General features: G+C 34.5%; 2 protein-coding genes across 3 annotated transcripts; one reads left to right on the top strand and one right to left on the bottom strand.

The window, feature by feature from the left end:
• The first annotated feature begins 452 nt into the window (after nucleotides 1-452).
• LOC100263059 (laccase-14-like) lies at nucleotides 453-9,242 on the top strand. The gene is made up of 6 exons (XM_019217858.2): nucleotides 453-661; nucleotides 6,767-6,912; nucleotides 7,214-7,345; nucleotides 7,440-8,031; nucleotides 8,135-8,487; nucleotides 8,571-9,242. The coding sequence occupies exons 1-6, from the start codon at nucleotides 453-455 to the stop codon at nucleotides 8,753-8,755; spliced, it is 1,617 nt and encodes a 538-aa protein (XP_019073403.1). The 3' UTR covers nucleotides 8,756-9,242.
• On the bottom strand, nucleotides 8,874-23,438 carry LOC100252781 (ras-related protein Rab7). Of its 2 annotated transcripts, none has more exons than XM_002264320.4 (7): nucleotides 23,131-23,438; nucleotides 22,953-22,979; nucleotides 22,227-22,326; nucleotides 21,976-22,122; nucleotides 14,906-14,986; nucleotides 14,687-14,832; nucleotides 8,874-9,363 (listed from the first exon to the last, which is right to left on the bottom strand). In XM_002264320.4, the coding sequence occupies exons 1-7, from the start codon at nucleotides 23,181-23,183 to the stop codon at nucleotides 9,300-9,302; spliced, it is 618 nt and encodes a 205-aa protein (XP_002264356.1). In that variant the 5' UTR covers nucleotides 23,184-23,438; the 3' UTR covers nucleotides 8,874-9,299. The 2 variants fall into 2 exon arrangements, with proteins under 2 accessions (XP_002264356.1, XP_059590409.1); XM_059734426.1 differs by having other exon boundaries at nucleotides 23,135-23,243.

Below are 23,438 nucleotides of genomic sequence, written 5' to 3'. Positions count from 1 at the left end.
GTTTTACCAATAGATCACCTTCCATGCTTGCATTATTGCAAGTTTGGACAAAGTGGGAAATATGTTGCTTTGAATTTCCTTTTCCAATTGAATGATTGAAATTGTGGAGGTTGATAACCTACAGGCATACATAGGTTATCAATCCTCTTGGTGTAAGGCTTAGAGTAAATAAGTGTACTTTCTGAGGGTCTACCATAATGCTCTCCGATGGTGTTAGTTATCATGTCCTAAAGTTTTTGGATAGACAACGATGCCATCGAGGCAGATTCAACAGTTTGTCTCTCGACTTACACCGACTTAGACACATGTGGTACATCACTTGGAGATGCGATCCTCGAGGGGTGAGTGAGTCCTTAATTTGACTCAATGTGTTTTGTGCTTGTGCCTCGACCTTGTTTATGAAAGAGGTTATTTGTAGATCTTTCTCCTATATAGTCTTGGTGAGTTTATCGATGGCACAAGCCATTTCTACTAGTTGTTCTTCCACAGATGTAATGCCAGTAGCCATTACCAACATGGTCATCAAGAATAAAGAAGTGAAAAAACTAGAATGGTCAAAGGGATTGTTTTACTTTAACTCCCCAATTGGTGAGCAAGTGGTTGAGCTAGCATCAACAATAGAGTATAGAGACTTATCCTCAAAGTCCTTCATTGTTGAATGGTATTTTTCCCTACCATGAAAACTCTATCCCTTTGGCCCCAAAGAGGCCAAGGTGATGACTAGTTGGTAACTGTCATACGTCTCCGTTGTTTTTAACAAACAAGTGTGCTCGCTTGCTAACTTTGTTAGTGGTGCAGTAGTCAATTTTGCTTTGCTACATGTGATAAGGTTGATAAAGTTGCTATATGTTGATTGGGTAATGACAATCTTGGCATCACCCTTGTCAACATGTGTAACTTCAGCCTTTTTAAATGTCATTGTCTTGGTAGTGATCACCTTTTTGGAAAAAGAGATGAGAGGCAAAGAGGTTCCAACAATCGTGCTAGAAATTTATATGCACAAATTTCATGAAAGTTCTATAATGTAAGCAAAACAATAGGAAAAATCTGCGAAACAAAATATTTTATTAAAATTAATAAATTATGGGGTACAATTTTTGTGGTAATATTCTTTTATAAAAGAATATATCTCTCTGATTATTTTACCTTGATCACAATTTGAAAGACAACGATGAAAACGTTTTCTTGATTTCAGAGATCAATCGAGGACCACAAGTGGCTTGTTCCCGAATGAATTCATTGAACAACGAAGATCATGTATGTAGTTCTTCTATGATTTCTTGGACTTGTAAGGATATTTTGTGAAGCCTATTCTTCTTTATGGAGCCTTGTTTCCGTGTGGAGTCATTTTTTTCAATCCTCAAAAGCCTCTTTTCCCATGAGAGTCATTTTGTTGATCCGAAGAAATCTCTCCATTGAAGGAAGTCACCCCTGTTTATAGTTGAAATTAAGGAATTAAATTTTGGAACTCTCCAAGATTTAGTTGTTTGATTTTAGCAGCTTGTCTTCTTTGTTAAAGAAATTTGCTAATAAGAGAATATTTATTTGTTATTTATTCTCTTTTGACTTCGGTTGACATATTTGTTTCCTTTAAGAATTTGTCAACAAGAGAATATTTATTTTTTTACTTCTCTTTTTACTATAATTGAAAATTTTAATTTTATTTGGAAGACAAAATTTTTTAGTCATCCAAATTTTACCATGTGCCACCTTTTAATATATGTCACATGTCAAATGTGTTTAAGACCTATCACTTGTCGATCCCAAATTTTATCAATTAGGGAGCCACATTTTTTTGAAGACCAATTTAGCGATAATTTATTTCACTAAAAATTTTGATATCCAAGGTGAGATGCTAAGTCAATTTTAGAATTGGATTATGAGGGATTCAGTACTTTCCTATGGATCCTAATGGTCCTTATTCAAGCTCATATCCCTTGATAGAACATTATTTGAGGGATAGTTAGGTTATTATTCATATATGTGCATTAAGGGTTAAGTGACCCAAGCCCAAGGTGGGCTCAGGTCATTTAAGCCTATAAGTAAACCTATATAAACTCCTTTAAGGATTTAGAGATCGAATCTTTGCTATTCGGTCTTCTAAAGAGAAAAATTCTAGCTTTCATCCACACAAAGAAGATTGTACCATCTTCAAGCTAATCTCTAAGAGAGAGCCATTAGACCAAAGAACGCAAAGCATTCAAGATCCACGTCAACTTGTGATCATTTGGAATTGGTCTAAGAACATTCAGACCAAGGTAAAGTTTTTTGAGCACCTAAATCTAAGGTTCAAATTTGTGAATGCTTCCCTTACATAAATTTAGAGATCTTTAGGATAGTTTTGCATACACCCCAACGATCGAAGGCTTAGAATAAAGAAGTCCAAAGATTCTAACAACTAGTGTTGGAGCCTTGAGTTAGGGAAAAGCATATTAAAACCTTACTATGGTGTGCTCACTTGGTTTTGTAAATTTTTTTTTTTTTTCATCCCATGGCCCTAAGGGATGAATGAATGAATGCATGTATGTCTTGAGGACTATTGTGAATGGATGTTTAAATTTTTTGTTCTTTTAGATAGGTTTTTTATTAATACCATATTTTTGCATAAAAATAGGGTCAATATCACATCCTAAGTTTGAGTATATCATTAAAAGAACCCTTCAACTAAGCAATTATATGTCATCTTGTATATGCCCAACTTTCTCATGCTTTCTTTGAGTTTTTTTTTTATATTTATAGGCATATTTCATGAATAATGATGACCTTGAAATCCTCTTGGGACATCTTGGATGTGAGGATGAAGGGTGAAGTAAATCGAAAAAAATCAAAACTTCAAGGATTTCTCAAGTGCAATCTATGTTCAACCAATAGAATGTTTCTATTATGCTCCATTAGTGTACAATGCTTCTAAGTAGGATCTCATCCCACTACTCCACTCCCACTTGCACTTACACTTGTAATTAAATTAAATGAATTAAAAATATAGAACTATATATATAAATGATATTTTATATACAATAGACTATAATTTAATTTGAATATAAAACTTATATTAAAGTTAACTACAATTGAAAGTTAACTATGCATTATATGAAATTGAATAAACAATTAACTATAATTTAATTTCAGTACTATACTAAATTTAAAAATACTAAATTAAATTACTAGTTTTTATTGAAAATGTACTAATTAGGTGATTTAAATATAATAGACATTTAAACTTATAATATAATGTTAGTAAATAAAATGAAGATTAAACAATGCATATAAATGAAACTCAATATATAAACACAAGTGACTATAATTAATGTTTAATGTTAAACTATTATTAAAATTAAACTAATAATTTCAATCATTTAAATTATTAAATTTCTACTAATTAAATAATTTAAATTAAATTACATATATACCTTAAAACAATTTATCAACCATGATTTAGAGTTAATCCACAACTTTAATATCAAATTCCCAAATTTATAAACTTTTGATAGCAATCACTAATAAAATTTGAGTAATAAGAGATCAAAAGAGCTTCAATTAAATTGTGATTGAAATTGATTAAAAATAAAGTATTTTTTAAAAGAATAAAAAAAAAATTAAACCAAAATAGTTATTGAATTGTCATTTTAACGTTATAATTCATTTCTAACCATCGAACCAAAAGAACGTTTTTTCCAGTTGGGCACGTTTTCTCTTCTATGTCACCAAAAAATGGGAGTGGACAAAAACATCACCGATATATGGGCGATTGTTTGCTGGCTTAATCTCCACTCCATTTCATTTTGCGGTCAGCCGACATCCAAAATTTCCGCAATATTTCTATAATATATCGTAAAATTTTTGTCGTCAGTTTGAGCTACCTAAATTCCTTGCACCCTCGTACACACAAAACATCCGTGCATGCTTAATTACTATAATCATTTTGCTTCTTTGCTTTCTACATGCAATTCAAGGGTTACCCTCAAACCTAACTTTCTTCCACACTCAAGAAAAAGGAACCACGACCAATCTATACACCTAACTATTATTAACATTTCTTACGAGTCTTCAACTAAAAATTTAATCAGTTAGTAAATCTCCCAAAAAAAATAAAGAAACGTTTATTTTAACCATAACAATCACTCACAAATAAAAGCTAAGAGGATATCTGATAAAACTTAATACTTATTATCTTTTAGTTAACTTAAAACTTATTATTTAATTAATTTTTAAATTTTAAGTGTTGAAGTTATCTAGTAACCTAAAATTTTGGATTAAATAGGCTGATTTGTTCGGAATTTTATATATATTTTCCAATTTTTTCTTCCAAGTTTTTTGCCTGGATTTAGCCTTGGTCATGTACATATTTAGCAGCAGTCATGTATACAATTCAATGAGTCAGTTATGGACGCTGAATCTACGCAGAAGACTGGACAGTGGCTTGCAAAACATTACTGCCTATCGTAGGATAGTCAGTTATGGAGGCTGAATTTAAGCAGAAGACTGGACAGTGATTTGCAAAGCATTTCTGCACGTCATAGGATAGCTATCAGCTGGTGATACTTTTTTTTCTTGTGAAATTCTTGTCACAATAGGGCCATCGTTTACTTTGCAAATCGGGGAGAGTCTACTTTTAATTTTTTTTTTTTTTATTATTTTTGTTCTACTAATCCATCATGTTTGGATGACATTTTGGGAACCGCCAACAATTAAATCATGATGATTGAGTAATCTGAAATCAATAAATTTAACATGTCTCTGTGGCACAATATGACAAGAGAAATGGGGCAAACAGGTTGTGAATAATTTAGGTGGGAGCCACCTGGTCCTTATCGTTTATAATGGCTGGCTATACAACTTGGGAATTGGATATTAAGAGTGGTCGAGATTGCAAGACTAAAGTGAAATAAAATTTAGGAGAAAACAAACCGGCTCAACCTAAAATATTCCAAGGCAAGACCACCAAATTGATCACACACTTTGGTCCATGGACATTGTCATATTGTTTTAGATGGTGGGGGACCTTTTAAAAAGGCAGTGCCCATTTAGTTATGCATGTCGCACTCCAACTGTTGAATTGTATAGAGTCTATTTTAAGCTATGATTAGTTTTCTCCATCAATTGTTATTGTCACGGCCAATGAAACTATTGGAAGTGAATAGTTACAGGACAAATGGGAGCATATAAAAAATAAATAAATAGATAAAAATGAGAATTCAATACCCCGAAGTCATTCTTTACCACAATGCCCTCGAGTGAAAAATGATTAGGTTTTGGGGAGTAGTGAGACACATGGCAGGTGCAGAGAACCCCCGCCAAATTCTGAACCGATTCCGACAGAACAGAGGGGAGAAAGGTTGGCTAACCAGCGTGTAGAAGCTAAGGATTATCGGTGGGCAGAGACGTGTGGTGGGTGTATATCCCTCGGAGGGGGATCCCAAAAGCTTGGCTTTCACAGACTCGAGTCTTACCACGTTGTACTGATAAGAAGTCCCTACAAGATCTTCTTTGAACCTCTAACATCCGCATAATTTTCAGAGCAGTTATATCCTCTTTTTTTCAAGGTCTGCGCGTGGTGTGCACTCCCATCGCACAGATGATGCATTGATGCCCACCATGCTAGTGCAAGAGACAAAACTCTAAAGTAGAAGGAATAAAGCGTGGGGAGAGGAGATTTTTTTATAAAAAATAAAAAATAAAAAAAATCAGAGGGAGAAAAGACCGTTTGGATGATGGGAAATTCTCCAGGGCAGAAAACAAACAAATAGAGGGTAAGAAAAACGAAGTCATGGCAAGCAAAGAAATGAATTTTAAGAAATCCAAATACACAAGTATACAGAGGAAGCTTTACATCAATATAAATATAAATATATAATATATAATATATAATATATTGCATCAGCAAGATTTTCAAATTTAAATCAAGAATGGACCACATGAAGGCTTTGTTTAGTGAGATTAGATGGTCTAAACTAAAGAAAGCCTTGTTAGGGGAATCTTGTAACAGCAACCTGAGTTCAGATAACGCAAGGAAGATAGATGGAGCTCACAACAATGACATCCACATCAGTCTCAGTATTTCATATGGAAGCAAGTTCAACAATAAAAAACCTAAAAGGGGAAAAATAAAAAATATTAAATGACCATTAGGACGTCTCAATATAAATGTCACTTTCAAGGGCAAACCAAACTTAGGCGTCTCTTTGACACTATAACAGGACATGTGGTATTAATTCAGCCACGCTTAAAGTAACTTTAATGCCCGAAAGTTACCGTAATAGAATGAATTGGGATTATATGATTTCAACGCAATCTACCTCCTCCATATTTAAAGAGATTTAACTCTACCATATACCATAGGCTTGTCCTTAAAAACCACTGGAAAAGGTGAATATTTTTCATATTCTATACACCACAACTTGGCCATTCTACTGATGCATTTGAACAAGGTCCTCTTCATTTTTGCAATCAAAAAGTAAGTTCAACGTCCAATAAGTTGAAAGCGTCTCTTTTAATGTCCATTCTGGGGAATTAATCAGCCTGATAGAGTCCAATACAGTAGGGCCCCTTTGCTTGTGAGAGGGAATCTTATCAAAGTTGTTCAATATACTAATTAGAATTTACAAGGTGCACATCAGTTTCCAAAACCTAGGCTTTTGAAAAGCGAAACCTGGGGCAAAATGGTTTGTCCACACTAAAACTGGACCATCTCAGTCGGATCCTATCTCAATTGCTCACAACCACACCATAAAGCTAGTAAAAGATACTTGTTTCCATGCTGATCAAGCCCTCAAAAAAATATCTCCTTCAATTTTATTCAAGAAATAGGGTACTTGGAATTTTCAGTAATACATGGTGCTATTGTAGTTTTGCCAGCTGAAGGAACCACCTATCCATATCCCAAGCCTGATGCTGAAGAAGTTATTGTGCTTGGTAACTCTGCAAATATTTTTTACTACAATGGATTTCTAGTCTTGAAAAGTAGGTCGGGGAATTGAGAGTCCAAGTGATTTTGTATACTTTGGAAAATAAGGTAGGGGACCCAACAGCCTTATGTGGAACAAGCGAGGATGAGAACAAAAAGTGCTATTCTTTCAACAGAAAAAAAAAAAAAAGATGGCCCATAACTAGCTAGTACCATGAGAAAGAATTTTTTTTTTCTATTAAACTACAATGAATGGAATGGATTAATTCCGGATATTTAGGTGTGGATCTTACTATTTTCTTATTGCAGCATCTTGGTTCGAGGGAGATGTGAACTTGCTGGTTCAGGAGGCACTGCTCCAAAATTCCACTTCATCTACTCCGGTATCAGATGCTTACACCATCAACGGCCAGCCAGGAGATTTTGCAGCATGCTCCAATGGTACCTCAACATACAACTAGCAAATAAATGTGTCCTGTGTATGAACAGTTACAGGCACCAACATCTATTGATCTTCATGACTAATTTGTTGCAGGAACAACATATCGTTTACTGGTGGATTATGGCAAGACCTATCTTCTTCGCATAGTGAATGCAATCATGAACTCGGAAACCTTCTTCGCCATATCCGGCCACAACCTCACTGTTGTTGGCACCGACGGAACCTACACCAAACCATTTGTCACCAGTTTCATAATGATCACCCCGGGACAAACTATGGATGTCCTGGTCACAATGGACCAGGCTCCAAGTTACTATTACATGGCTGCCAGGCAGTTTGTATCTGAAAATCCTGAAGTTCCCGACTTCGATGATTCAAATGTTACTGCAATTATTCAATATAGAGGCAACTACACACCCCCGGCCGCACCTTCCTTTCCAGCCAACCTTCCTGCTTACCACCAATTGGGGGTTGCATACAGCTTTTTGTCCCAGTTTCGGAGCTTAGCAAGCCCAGAGCACCCAGTGAATGTGCCTCTAGATATAACTACTAGAATGTACATCACAGTGGCAATGAATTCAGTGGTCTATGAAGATGAGGGGACAACAGGGACTTACATAGCTTCAAGCTTGAACAACATTAGTTTTCTGAACCCCGAGATGGATGTGCTGCAAGCCTACTACAGGTAATCCACTGTGTTTTTTATTTCTCTGTTCTTTTCTTTTTTTCAGTCTTTTTTTTTCCTGGATTATTGTTTATGATGGTCTCCAAATGAGGGTTTATTACAGGCATGTTGGTGGAGTTTATACCACAGATTTCCCAGACCATCCGTCCTACTATTTTAACTTCACCGGGTACGATATGCCTTCCGACGTAACAATGCAGGCGACTAAGGTGAAGGTCCTCAACTACAATGAATCAGCGGAGATCATATTCCAGGGAACTAATGTGCAATATACACCCGAAGATCATCCACTGCATCTACATGGTTATACCTTTTATGTGATTGGGTCGGGTTATGGAGTTTTCGACAATGAGACTGATCCCCAAGGGTTTAATTTGGTTGACCCACCTGAACGGAACACCGTTACAGTTCCTCAGAATGGATGGGTTGCCCTCAGATTTGTAGCAAATAATCCTGGTGGGTGTATTCTTCAGGACTATACAAGTATACTATAAAAACTGATGTTGATCATTGGAACTGATAAGGATGGTTGCATGCAGGTGTATGGCTATGGCACTGTCATTTGGATCGACATCTCACCTTGGGTATGGACACTGTTTTCATAGTGAAGGACGGCGGCACGCCTGAGACCAGTATCCTTCCACCTCCTGCATACATGCCGCCATGCCAAGATCCATCCCCAATTGTGCTGGAAGATTTCAGTGATTCAGTAAAAGCCTGGTGAAAGAAGGCTAGCGTTTTACCAGTTCAACTAGCAGGTCTGCAGATAATCAGAACTCTGTTTCCTATATAGAAAACTTGAAATCAATTCATATTATTTCAGTACATGGAACATCCACAGATTTTCTAAGTAAAACAAAGCTTCCCATGCAATCTCAAAGAATAGGAGTTCGATTACATGTAATTCGATCCAACTAAAACTCCACAAGTTAAATAAACCGTACAGAAAATACATATTGAGCTTAAAAGCAATGATTTTTCCTACTAAAAATGGATCTCAATTCCGAACCACAGATGAAAATGATTCCTGGTGAATGAATCCAATGGGGCTTTCTACTCTACAATTTTAAGTACTAAAGCTCATGTTCAGCAAAATAAAGACTGCTTTCTTCTAAAGTGGCAACACAAGACAACAGCTCAAACATTTCAAAGGCAAAAAATGACTATAAATCACAACAAATGAAAAAACGAAAAAAAAAAAAAAAGACAAATTGAAGAAATAGGGAACAATCAGGTGGGACCGAGTCTGCATCATTCCATATTCAAGTTCAGCATGCACAACCGCCTCCTTGCTCAGTTTCAGAAACTGCCTCAGGGATGCCCTGGAAATAGCTGGTTATATACATTTAAGAAGGAAAAAAGGCCAATATGTCAATTCAGTGATTCTCATTACGCCATATAAAATCGTTTTAACGCTAAAAAGAAATGGTAGAAACAAGTATGTAGAGATATATTTGGGGGAAATCGATTCTGCAATATTATAACAAAGAATAAAGAATCTATTAAACCAATTAAAACACAGACAAGCAATGGGCAACATCATCCTAAGTCACTCTTGAACATTATAGGCAAACAAGTTAGAATCAGCTTTAAACTATAATCAGCACAAAAAATGGTTACTTATTAACCATAATTAATATTATGTTCTGCTAAAAGACCAGAGGTCCAACCTGGTAAATACAATAAAAAGCACCACGAGAAAGCAAACCCCACCAACATAATACCATCCAAAGAATCCGATAAAGACAAATTTCCCTGCCTTGGAGGATCTCCGGACTAATGAAACAAAGCCACAATAAGGAGAGCTTTCAGCTAACACAAACAACACCCCTTCAAAGATACTTTTGGTTACACTCCTTCCAAATGCACCAAAACAGATTGAAAAAAAAACGAAAGAAAAGTAGTGTTTTCTAGTATTTTTGTCTTCCTTTCTCAAAGCTGCACCAACTAACAAAGTGGTCCTTCACAAAACAAAGAAAAACCCAGAAAATCTCTAAGATGGAAAAAAGTAACACCACAGCAATGTAGCCAGTAGAGACTCCATGTGCCAAGGATAAAAGCAATGTCAGTTAACCAAAACACATCTTCTCATCAACTGATCCATGGCAAGGATCTTACTTAAGTTACTTCATACTACCTCCCGTACGAAAATGCACACCTTGAATTGAACCCTAGGAACCCAAACCTTCAAAGCTGGAAAACAAAGAGAATGCCTAAAAGAAGCACCTAGAAGAGAAACTTAAAAGAAACTTCTACAACAGAGTATCCCCCTTGGCCTCCCTAATGCATAAGTTGTTAATGAGATGAGCATTACAAGAAACCCCTACCACTAATTCCCAATCATAAGAGCTCCTAATGGAACACAAACTCTAGTTCCCATGATCCACATCCAAATTCCAACTACCAACAACCTTAAGGTCTGTTTACAAATTATTCTTGAACATCAAAATTTCACCAAGATCTTAAACTAATTCGTCTGCAGATACTCAACCTTGAACCATCTGGATAAAGAGATCCAACATATTCTAACTTCAAAAACACATTTGGCAAATTTTTGACTGGACAAATTTCTTTGATAATTTTTTCTGGAAACATGATGATTTTTTAAAACAAATTTGAGGTATTTTCATGTGGTTTTTATAGTGTTCTGAAAGACAACAGGAAACATAAAGAATAGGCTGAGAATTTTTGCATTGTACATAAATGCATAATGATTTCACTTAGAATAAGACAAGAAAAATGTTTTTCATATTTGAGTTCTTAAACTGAATTTTGTTGCTAAAAACAATTGAGAACTATTTTTAAGAACTATTCTCAAAAATAATTTTTTGAGAATTGTTTTAAAAAACTTCACCAAACAAACCTTTCACTTCTCTATTGGCTGCTAATGAATAAATTCATGAAGAATAATACTTGAGAGTTGTTTACCTGCACCAAACATGACATTACTCTGGCACCACTTAATGCAACAAGTACATAAAAACATGGTTGAGTAACAAACAAAATGCAGCATCTTCTAAAACTTGTAGATTTATTAAAGAATATACCAAAAACTGGGTATCTAGAGTGTTGTTGATTCCATAGAACAAGAAAGAAGATCACCTTATTACGATCATAAATGACTTAATCATCTTAAAAAACCATAAAAAATAAATAAGAAACATCTAATGACCCTACCATTAGGGTTTTTTCTTAGATTCTTTTTCCATCCAGATATTTGGTTGTGCTGGCTGTCTTAGTGATGCAACCTGATGCATCTAATGACCCTACCATTAGGGTTTTTTCTTAGATTCTTTTTCCATCCAGCTATTTGGTTGTGCTGGCTGTCTTAGTGATGCAACCTGATGCATGAGGATGATTACTTCTGTGTAATTCCCAATTTTTAGATTTCACATTTCTAAATTTCTCATCCCTATACTTGTATCATGCTAAAATTAAAGAAAGGCAGGAGAAAATAATTCTTTTCTTATTCCTTCTAAGGTTTGATACAGAGCTATATATTGAACAAAGCTTTTGACTCTAGAATCTAAAGAAAGAAACAGAAAATTTAACAAGGAAACAAATTAATCCCAGCAAAACCTTAGGATCTATAATATTGTACAACTATACAACACTTATATATGGAAACTATATTACATGGTCAACAACCCAATTGCAATTCTTCCAACACTCCTCCTAAAGTTGGTGCAAAGATGTTTTGCATTCCCAGCTTGTCAGTCATTCATTGAAATGCTAAACTTGGGAGTCCTTTAGTGAGAACATTGGCTAGTTGATTAGTAGTACAAATATATGGCATGCACACTTGACCACCATCCAACTTTTCCTTTATAAAATATCTGTCAACCTCCACATACTTGGTTCGATAGTGATGGGCTAGGTTGTGAGCTATATTGATGGCAAATTTATTATCACAATACAATATCATAGGTTCTTAAAATTTGATTTTGAGATCCCTAAGTAAGATCTTAATCCAAAGAAGTGCAGAAATATCTTATGCAATAGTTCTAAATTTTGCTCTCGAACTTGAACAGTGTACAACTGATTATTTCTTACTTCTCCAAATGATAAGATTACCTCCCAAGAAAGTACAAAATCCCATAGTTGATCGTCCATTCACAATAGATCTCGCCTAGTCTCCATTTGTGTAGGCTTCTAACTTTAATTCTTTACCCTTCTTAAATAAGATAACCTTGTCAGAAGCTGCCTTCGAATATCTCAAAATCCAGTATGCAGCTTCTAAGTGGGGTCTAAGTGGAGCATGCATAAAGTGACTTACCATACTCGCGGCATATGCAATGTTTGGTCTTGTGAGTGACAAGTAAATTAGTTTTTCCACCATCTGTTGGTAGTTGCCTCAATCAATTAGTTGGCCTTCAGATTTCTCTCCTAGTCTGTGATTTTGTTCAATAGGTGTCTTAACTGGTTTACACCCAAGCATACTCATTTCCTTAAGTAAATCTTGTATGTACTTCTGTTGAGAAATCGATAATCCTTGCTTTGATCTAGCCACCTCGATTCTAAGGAAATATCAATGCTTACCAAGTCCTTGATTTCAAATTCTTCAACTAAGTATGATTTCAACCCCATAATCTCTTCTTGGTCATCTCCAATGACAACAATATCATTGTCATACACAATTAATGCTTTAAGTTTCCCTAGATGAAAGTTTTGATAAATAATGTGTGATCACCTTGGCTTTGATGGTAACCTCTCTACATCATAGCTTTAAAAAAACAGCAGAATCAAAGGATTTTGAACAGGTGAAGCCACTAATTCTGAAACTGAGATTTCTATTTGAAATATTTGTTGGTGCAAGGATTCATCATTAAGTATATCTTTCAGGAATGGAAATCTTTTATTGTTAAATTTTAACAATGAGTAGGGAATGGGTTGAGCTCTTCTTGTTTGTGCTTTAAGTGTTCCTTACATACAACCTACATACCTAGGTTTGGGCCCCCTCTTTTCAAGCACTAATTTAGTATATTCTTATTTGCCTAACAAGAAAAAATGGACTCATATTAAAAACAAATTTATGACTACCCCTAAAAAGGTACAATTAAGTTTACATCTACATGTTCAGAATGCCTAATAGTGTGGCAGAAATAACAGAGGAGATCCAAAGGGCTTCTTAAGGGCCCTAGGAAACCAAGCGGAGGTCATCTGATTGGGTGGATTATAGTCACCAAGCTAAGCACAAGAGTGATTGAGATTAGGCAATGATGCTTTCACACAGGGCTCTTTGTGGCAAACAGACAAGGAGATTTCCTAGAAAACAAAGGGTGGCATCTGGCACTCTAGACTATATTTGGCCTTTAGACTGGTGGATTGAATTCTAAAATCACTTAGAGAGAAACTCATTGGTCTCCTTAGAAAGCCATTTCGGCCATGTATAAGGTCAGATTCATTGTGGTGGTAGTGTGGGGGAGTGGCGGTGCGGGGTGTGTGCCTAATCCAATCTAATGATGAAAAGGGCCATCTCTTATTTTCCTGTCAATTACACACAACCATGAATTTTAGGCTAACTTTACAAGCCCCAATGTCAACAAAAATTGAGCTAGAAGAAACATGAGATCTTCACATAGAAAGGTCACTAAGATTTCAAGCACTTAAATTATTAGCAAATTAGGCTTAATTTAACTAAATGGATCTAAGAAATATTTACCATTACAACATGAAAATCTGAGCAAAATGGCAATATGGGCTCATGCATAGCTACATCACGTGTTATGCAGTAAAGTTAAAATACATGAACACTTCATTAAAACAAATGAGAAAAATCTTTTGCTTAAGTACCCTTCACTCTTTCTAAGATCCTAGACCCTCTCGAAAGAACCTGCTTGTTGAAATATTTGTTCACTTTGTAGAAAACAGCCATAGGCTGGAATGATCTTAACCCTACATAATCAAATTTGAGAAGACAAAGAAAGACGGAAATCATTGAAGAAATGGAAAAAAAAACCAGGACGATCACTGCACCCAATACTTAAATGAGAGAGCAAAAGGTGGCATGCTCTCTCAGTTAGGACCAAAGATGCCAACAACCCTGGCTACGCAACATGGCCCATGAAAAAAAAAATGTCTTCAGATCAACTTCAACAAGAAGCTTCAAAAGTCCTGGTGTTCTGAAACATCAAACCTGAAGAAGGCTCAAAACACCCAGATCTAACAACACCATCAAAACAGAACTCAAGATCATCACTATGACCTCATGAAATTCCATGTGAACCACTTACATGGAAATCATAACAAAATTAAATTTCATCAAAAATGGTGATAGTTAACCCTCCGTATGTGACTAGAACTTTATATACTCAACCACTTGCACCAAAATAAAGAGAATATTTTCTAGCAAATAAGAAAGAAATGGTTCTGGCTTGTACATACACTGCCAAGAATCATGCTTGAACAATAACTAGTGTAATTTTGGAGCACAATCTCCAATTTAATGGATGAATAACTAGCATATACTTACTTCCCAGCTATCATAAACCAATATAGTTTTCCTATTGAAGTATAACAATCATGGACAGCACATAACACAATAGACACTCCTTTAATACAGATGAACCTAACATGTAAAAAAAAACTGAGCAGCAATTATCACCTCCATGTCAGATCATTCCAAAGAACAAATCAGCCTTAAAGGTTAACTTACATGTCTTGTTCATGCTCATTGGCTAGGGCAGTTTTGGCAATACAAAGGAATGCAGCATCAACATTGTAATCCTCCTTTGCTGATGTTTCAAAGTAAGGAATGTTTCCTTTCGAAGCACACCAGTCCTCTGCTTTTTTCTTAGAAACCTGTATTCAAATAAATTAGGACCAGATGCAATAAATAACAAAATTAAAATAGGACAGTAACTATAGTCCTTACCACTCGGCTATTTCCACCATCTATATCAATTTTGTTTCCCAATAATATAAAAGGAAATGTCTTGGGATCAGATGGATTTGCCTGGAACACAATGGAGATGGAAACCAATTCAGCATCCAAAAATAAAAAATAAAAAGAGATTATATCTAAAGCAAAGAAGTGCAAGTCATGAAGGCAATTCAATGCTAACTAAGAAATGGCAGTTGACAATGCACAAGGTCTACATTTTAAATTTACTGTAAATCTGCCTCTGGAATTCAGTGAACCAGAAAACATGGTAAGAAGACCATCATACAGTTAGTGACTCAAGCTAGCCAAGATTTTCCTACAAATCACTGTCAGAAATCATGTTGTGTTGGTACACATTTTTCCTAAATAGAATGACCTACAACCCCTAAAGCACTATTTCCCAGATTTCTGCTAGCATACACAAACCTTCTGACACTAAAATACTGGCCATTACAACATAATTCAGAGAAAAGCTATAGTAATCCTTGACAAATCTGCTTCTAGACTCTTTTACATACATCAAAAAGAAAAAAGAACCATACATTAGAAAACAATGGGAAAAGCATAAAAATCAGAACATGAAACAGGCAACACATAATGGTAATACACCATATCATGTCAAACTCTTGCAAACCATTAGATCATTCATTAGTTGAAATCCTGAAGCAAATGGTACCATTGAACAAAAAAAATTGTAATTTAAATACCTATTTTTCCATTGAACAAGTTTTCATGAAGTTGTCAGTCTAAACAAGCAAACAAAAAAAAGTGCAAAACAAAAAAAAAAATAATAAGAAACTGGGAAGCCTCAGACAACAGCACTCCCCCTCAGGAACAGGAGGTGGCTTGAGATTCAAGTCCTGAGCTTACCCAATGCATGGTAGGTTTTCAGAAGGGGATCATGTTTCTGTGATTTTCCCCCATCTTGCAAAGCATGTAGCAGGTTTTCATAATATCAAAAGGGAAAATAATTATGGTCAAACTATGGAGAGAAAAATCATCAGTTTCATTAACAAAGATATTAGACTCGGTTTAAGCCATTTACTACATATTATGGCCCCATTGACAATGAGTTTGAGTTTGGACCTTTGTTAAGGCTTTGAATAATAGATTGCCATAAGATAATAATTAAGACATTTCAAAATATCCCTTGACTTATTAAAAGAAATGTCAATTTCACCATTTGAAACCTATGTAACTTGCCAAAACTGGTTGAAGAGTTGAGAATTCATAATTTCAGCATGATTTTCAGTTTTTAGTATGGTTGCAAAAAGGGACACAGTAGACCAAAATGAAGAAATTTAAAGAAGATTGACTATCAGGTCTATCAACAACAGCCCAAGATCACGTGTCAATTTATTGAACAAAGGAAGGCAATGGCAACATTTGAGTGGCAATAGAATCGTGTTATATGGATTTGTAGAGTAATATTTGTGTGACACTAAAGTCATGTTATATGTAGTTTGTTCCATGTTGAGATAAGATCATAGCGAAATCTGGTCAAGCAAATACAACCCATTTAATAATCATGTCATAGTCCTTTAATATGAATACAACCCATTTATTACACACGTAATATGACAAGATTTACATAACTTCTTTAATAAACAGGTCTGGTTCAGTCAGGATTTAATTTGACACTCATAACCCACTGACTTTTAACAACAATCTCTAATGGTCAATGGCCCCACTTCTACTGATCTTCTAGTGGTCATGAGAAAGTTAGATGTAATTCAAATTCTCTACCAAGACCACAACGCAATTGTTTAGAAGCCAGGCCCCAAGAGTCTCCATTCCTATCATTGTGAACCAAGTCCATGTATCTTATCCAATGATTTCATGGCATAGCATGGTTTGATTCCAGGCCAAGCTGTGAGTAATGCGGTAGTGGTTTTTAGTAGGCAGCTCCGCTATACACATCTAGCTCCACATCAAAAAATTCAGACAGACTTTGTCAAACTAATTGTTTGTATTGTGAACAAATTGTGAGAAGTTGCTTAATAATCATATTATTTGACATATTTTGTTTAACCAATTTAAGACTTTAAATTTACGTTAATTATACTTCAACATGTTTTCTCAAGACTTGTTTTCTAAGAGAAAAAAAAAAAAAAAAAAAGGAATATTTTTTTAGGAATCTTTTTTTTCTTTCTTTGCTCGGACTCGAACTTCAAACCTCCCAAGTCCCCACCCCAGCACCTTGCCACTTGAGCAAAGCCTCAAGGGCATGATTGATTCAAATATGTATGTATGTATAAATGTATGATATAAATATAATTTATTAACAAAAACTCTATTTTAAAAGATAATAAAATAAATATAATTTATTCATGAAAAGTTAAAACTCTTAAGTTAAAAGAAAATCTTAAAATATACAACTACATGAATTAAATGATCTTACACAAGCCAATACAATCATTTCAACCTAACACAAATATCGAACAGGTCATATAAGAGTTCAGTTGTGATCATGTCAACAGGAATTGACAATTAAATGGATCAAAATTGGAGGGAGCTTTCAAACTGAATGTAACTCATTTAACAAAGGGGTTAAGTTGGTCGACATGATTATAACACAATCATGATTAAACTCAACCTGAATATGCTAACTTCATTTACTTTTTTAGGTCTTGTTTACATGTAGTATTAAGAGTTATCATCCCCAGAGTAATAAAATAAATGACACTGCAACTAATGAAAGGCAACCTTAAGGAAGCCACCTACAATCAAATAAGGGTATACCAGATCTTTTCAAAAAAAGAAAAGAAAAGGAAACAAAAAAAGAATGGAGAAATGAAGTTAAGGTAATAACCTATTAGGAATCTAATTCTTTTCCTAGAACTCCTCACCCTTCAAAATAATGGAATTAAAAGAAAATAAAAACTTCTTAGAGAATAAAATCATTCTCAAGTATAGATTCTTTTAGGAAATCAAAACTTTTTCAAAAAGTAGAAATTTTTTAAAAACTAGGAACTTTTAGAAAACATGGTTTTTGGAAAATAAAAACTTTTAAAAATAGAAAGTTCTAGTAAAGAAGATTCCATAATTTTAAGTAGGACTTAAATTAACCTACTACTACTAGCTTGACTCCCAACAACTTAAATATATAAAAGATCACTAAAATATCATTTTCTTCCTTTTGTGAACATATGTCAAATGCTGAAATCAATAATAACAAACTTTATTTTCTAAATAATTGAGGTATAGTCAACAATTAGACTTATTAGGGAATAGGGAACTAGGTCATGCGACCATAGGTCTTTTTAGATGAAACCATTAGAAGACACGACTACATTGTCCCATGAGAACTTCAATGCCTTCATTTAAAGGCCACAACAATTTTCCACCATTTTGAGAGCAACCAAGTAATGTTACATATGCTACTTCAAAACATACTTCATGCCTGATTAAATTGGGTATGTTTGCTTATATTTCAACTAAGGATAGATTTCTTTTTTTCTTTGCACAAAGCTACCCTACATTATTCACATTATGTTCCAACAATGCACCAGTATTAGCCAAAAACCATGGCCATTTTGTGATATCTTATCCTCAAAATGTGAAAGATCTTATCAAGGATTAATAGAAACATTATGTTCCAACAATGCACCAGTATTAACCAAAAACCATGGCCATTTTGTGATATCTTATCCTCAAAATGTGAAAGATCTTATCAAGGATCAATAGAAAGAAAATGAAGGATGATCTATGATCTATCCTTCCATGATATTGATCCAAATGCTAGTCATAGCTTTGGTTCCAACTTGATTGCTCAACAACAGAATAGCCATCATGGTCCAAATATCTAAATAGAACTTGCTCTAGATACATTATGTTCCACATGCATGTTCCAAAGTTGTCTTTGAGGTGAAGGTGGGGTGGTAGAAAACAATTGTTTACAGATGGCCACATTTTAAGTTGTCTACCTATATTTTCAAAGGTGAAGCACCATATATAGTGTTGCAGCTGCAGCATCAGTATTCAATTTGATACCATGTCTTTGATTATGCTCGTTTAGCACAATTTTCTGTCCAAGAACTGGCAAATGATCCGGTCAAGTTGTTAAGTGTTTTTATCATATATAAACAAATTTAGAAAAAGGCATGCTTATTAAATTTAATAGGTAACTGATGATGTATACTAAATGGCCAAAAGGGGGCAAAAACTAGTACATAGGGAGAACACAGACAACCAAAGCAAGTGGATGAAAAAAGAGAGAAAAACAGAACAGCAAACAGCACCAAAAAGGACCACTTGTGCCCATCATATCCTCTCTATTTAGTCAAGAAGAGACAACACCCCTTCCACGAGCATCCATAATCTCATAAAAAAACAAGACAAAAGGAAGACACTTTAAGATTTAGTACCAAGAGCCTTACCCCTTCAAAGACCCTCCAATTCCTTTTCTTCCATCAAAGACAAAAATAACTGAGGTGGGATCTTAAAATTTCCCTTATAACTTCAATCACTTCTAGTTGTGATAGATAAGGTAAAGAAAACAAAAGATGGCTAGTATATATATCCTTGGCAATCACGCTAAGGTTCCTTGGCAATCACGCTAGGGTTCCTAGGCAATCATACGTAGAAAGAAGGCAATCACATCCTCAAACATGATAGATGCTGAAACTTTAATTAAAATTCTTCTTCTCAATTTGAAAGACTACATAGGTATACATAGACTCTTATTACCCTTCCCTAACACAACAACTTTCATAATTCCTTAGGAAAGATATAAGAAAGGATATTTAGACACTAAAACAAAATAAAAAAAAATTTTAATGAAATAAGAAGACTAAAAGAAATACAAACTTGACAAAACTTCAACCATTAACTAAAATTGAAACTTAACAAACTAATTATGGGAAGTCCTAAGATACATTTAAATAGTCATTAGTGTCCCAAATTAAGACTTGAGCATTGGAACTAGCCTGTCCCCTCCTTTTGGAAGTCATCAAAGGATATTTCCACCTTATTCTCCATCAATAACATAGGAAAGTGCAGTTCTCCAAACTTCCCTTCTTTTCCATCAAACCGATGCTTCTTATTGAGGCAAAATCCAAAAAATAAGAGAAAGGGATGGAGAGAGAGAGAAAGAGAGTGATACAAACAAAAAGGGGAAAAAAACAAATGAGGATGAGCTTCCTAGGTTTATTGACAAAAAGAAGTTAAGGGTATTTAAGTAATTTTTCATATTTGGATTATTTGGAGTCAAATTAGCAGTAATTACTTATTGGAGTCTTATTAGAATTTAGAAAATCTTCTTTCATGGAATTGAACTTTTATTTTCTAAATTCTATACAAACTCAAATTACAAACTACTATTAAAGTTGACTTCAAAATAAACTAATTTTATAGTATTACCCAAATACCCTCAACTTAGGATTTCTTTGTTCCCTCTCATTACCTTTGTGGGTAAACTTTGGAGGCTCGTCCTAATCAAGAATGGTGCATGGAAGGTAACCCCTTTACCTCTAGGAAAGCAAATTGTGGGATGCCAATGGTTTGGGTTACCAAATATAAATCTAATAGAATACTGAAATGTTTAAAACTCAATTTATTGCAAAAAGCTACGAATCTTGTGGTAGACTACTTTAGGGACCATCTCACTGCTTACGTCTTTATCTAGCTTGATATCAAGAACGCATAAGAAAATATATATGCACCAACCTCCTTGTATGTTTCTAACAAGGCATTACATACAGTATGCAGATTAAAAAGGGCAGTGTTCAATAAGTTGAGTGTTGAAGTCAGGAAATGAGGGCAAAAAGTTATTAACATTAGATGACCCAATGATTGTGCAACGAAGAGAGGAAGGTGCTAGTACTTTACCAATTCATCTAGATTATTTAGGTTGCATCCTTTTTACACTTTCCTTTGCTTCTTTTTTATCATTATTAGAAAAGCTTTTCAAAGAATAAGAAAAATGCCATATCTAGAACATCAATGATATTTCAAATGAAAGACGTTTGTCATTTAATGGATTTTAAAGGAACGAAAGTAGAAAGGTGTAAAAGGACACTGCTATTACAAGGTGATCCTCTAGGTTGCTTAGGCAAGGCAAGGCCTAGGCAAAATGTCTCCAAAGAAGTGGCATCTAGGTAATTGCCTCAACCAAGTCACTAAGACAATGAGGGCAAACACAGTTTCAAAAAGAGGTGAGTTGTTGCTTTAAAAAACAGACCCAACGATGATAATTTCAATTTAATGAAGATCAAGAGTATAAACCTTCTCAAGGATGTTCATTCTAATTTTGTTTAGTTTTGAATTTCTTGATGTCTAGGAAACTGGATTGGACAAGGTGAACTTTTTATCTAAATAACCTTGACACTTTGTGTTATGTGGGATACAATATTTAATGTTTTAAACCATTATTATCATTTTGCTAATTCCCTAACATGACTTTAGGTACAAAAATTTAATAGTATTGACTATTGAAAGATATTAATATTATTAAAATGATGGTGAAATTGATATTTATATTATTTGAGTATGGAGAGTAGATAGATTACAATATATCCATTATTGAACTAACAATAATTTAGAAAATTAAAGACCCTATACTTATCAAGACATAAATACAATGAGAAATTCTTAAATAATAAAAAAAAAAAGGAAATAAAAACCTGATAGTAATATTCTTTAATTTCAAACCAGTTTAATTCACAGTTACTGGCTATATGTCATGAAGTCCCAAAGACAAGTTTTATGAGACCAACATTAATAGTTAGGAAAGAATTTCAAGCTAAAGTAATATGCAATTGACTTCTCTCCATATTACCGAACCTAAATGATAGGAATTACTTCAAACAGGAAAAGTAGATTGATATATGGCTGCTGTTTGATATCACAATTTATTTTTATTTCTTGTAAATGAGATGTAATGAACAACTTGATCCACACTTGGCCTTTATTTCATTAAGAAGATTGATAAAACAAGACATAAGGATACAACAAGCGGAAAGAATATTCAAGAAAACACACACTGACCCAGCAGGTAGACAATTAGCAAAAGAATATCCACCAACAACAAGAAACAAAGGAATAAAGAAAGCATCATGAACCTGTTTGAGAAACTCCTCGTGCCAATTGTCAAGTGTATCAAATGACCTCATAACATTAACATCATAAACTAGAACACAGCAATCTGCTCCTCTATAAAATGCAACACCGAGACTCTGAAATCTTTCTTGCCCTGCTGTGTCCCATATCTACCCGGGGAAACATACCGTCATTTAACCAAAGCATATTCATTTACAATACTCTAAATAAAAGTATGCATCACATAAAAAGTAGCATTGAAACATAAACCCACTTGAAGAGTGACGAGCCGGTCATCAATTTGGAGCTCCTTAGTGACAAAATCGGCACCAATTGTAGCTTTGTATTGTTGACTGAACTTCTTATGTACATATCTAGATAAGCAGTTAAGAACCACATATGCTAATCTTTTACTAAAGTGATGGCCTGGCCCAACTAGCCTTCTCCACCAAGACCGAGTAGCCAATTGCAGGCATCATTAAAAAACACCACTATGAAAAACACTCAGATCAGATTTTCCTTCCACATATCATATTTCTGCCTCCACTAATTAATTCTTGGATATGATTCTAAATCACCCAAGATCCATAATTTAGTGGACTAAACAACAAAATTAGTGGACTCAGAAGTTCAGTTCAGGAAATTTTAATCAGAAGTTTCACTAACTACCCTCCAAATATTATTGGATCAATAACAATGCACCATTTTTTTTAATCACATGATTCAAGAAGAAGAAGAAGCAACAACAACCCATGCTTTAAAACATACATAACATAAATAACCAAAACCAGCAAGAGCTGCAAAAAATATTAGGTAAAAAAATAAATAAATAAATTAAAATAAAAAAAATAAATAAATAATCAAACTTCAAAATTGAAAACATAAATAAACAAATAAATTTGAAAAAGAGACTACGTGCAGAAACACGGATTCAAAGAGCACAGAACCTAGAACACAGAAAGAAAATTCTCAGAGATCAATCAATTACTAAAAAGGATACTGGTTCATCAAGGACGTCTTGCCGACCCTAACATTAACCAAGAAAAAAATTCAAAAAACCAAACGAGAAACAACGTTAGCGAATTTCGTAACCAAAATGTTTACAATAAATAAATAAACAGAGCAAAACCCAGAATCTAAAAACTTCCAAATCAAAAATTAAACACAAAAAAAAGTACCCACTGTCGCCGAGAACAATGACCTTGAGCAATGTTCGTCTACGAGCGGACATGGCGAAAGAAGAATAAAAACCAAAAAAAAAAAAAAAGGAGAAAGATGGATTGAAAAAAAAGCGAGAAAGAAAGCAAAAAGAGAAAAAGGGAAGAGAAAAGGCAGATGGGATGAAATAAATTATAGAAACAGAAAAAAGGGGCGCCAATTTCTCCTCAGTCTCTTTCTTTAATTAATTGAGTTGTGCCAAACAACAGCACATTCCTCGACCCAGCCAGCGATGTACTTTCTCCTTCTTCTTCTTTTTCTTTTTTCC

This window comes from Vitis vinifera, chromosome 18 (assembly GCF_030704535.1).
Source record: "Vitis vinifera cultivar Pinot Noir 40024 chromosome 18, ASM3070453v1".
NCBI lineage: Eukaryota > Viridiplantae > Streptophyta > Magnoliopsida > Vitales > Vitaceae > Vitis > Vitis vinifera.
This window is presented reverse-complemented; position numbering and strand designations above follow the sequence as displayed.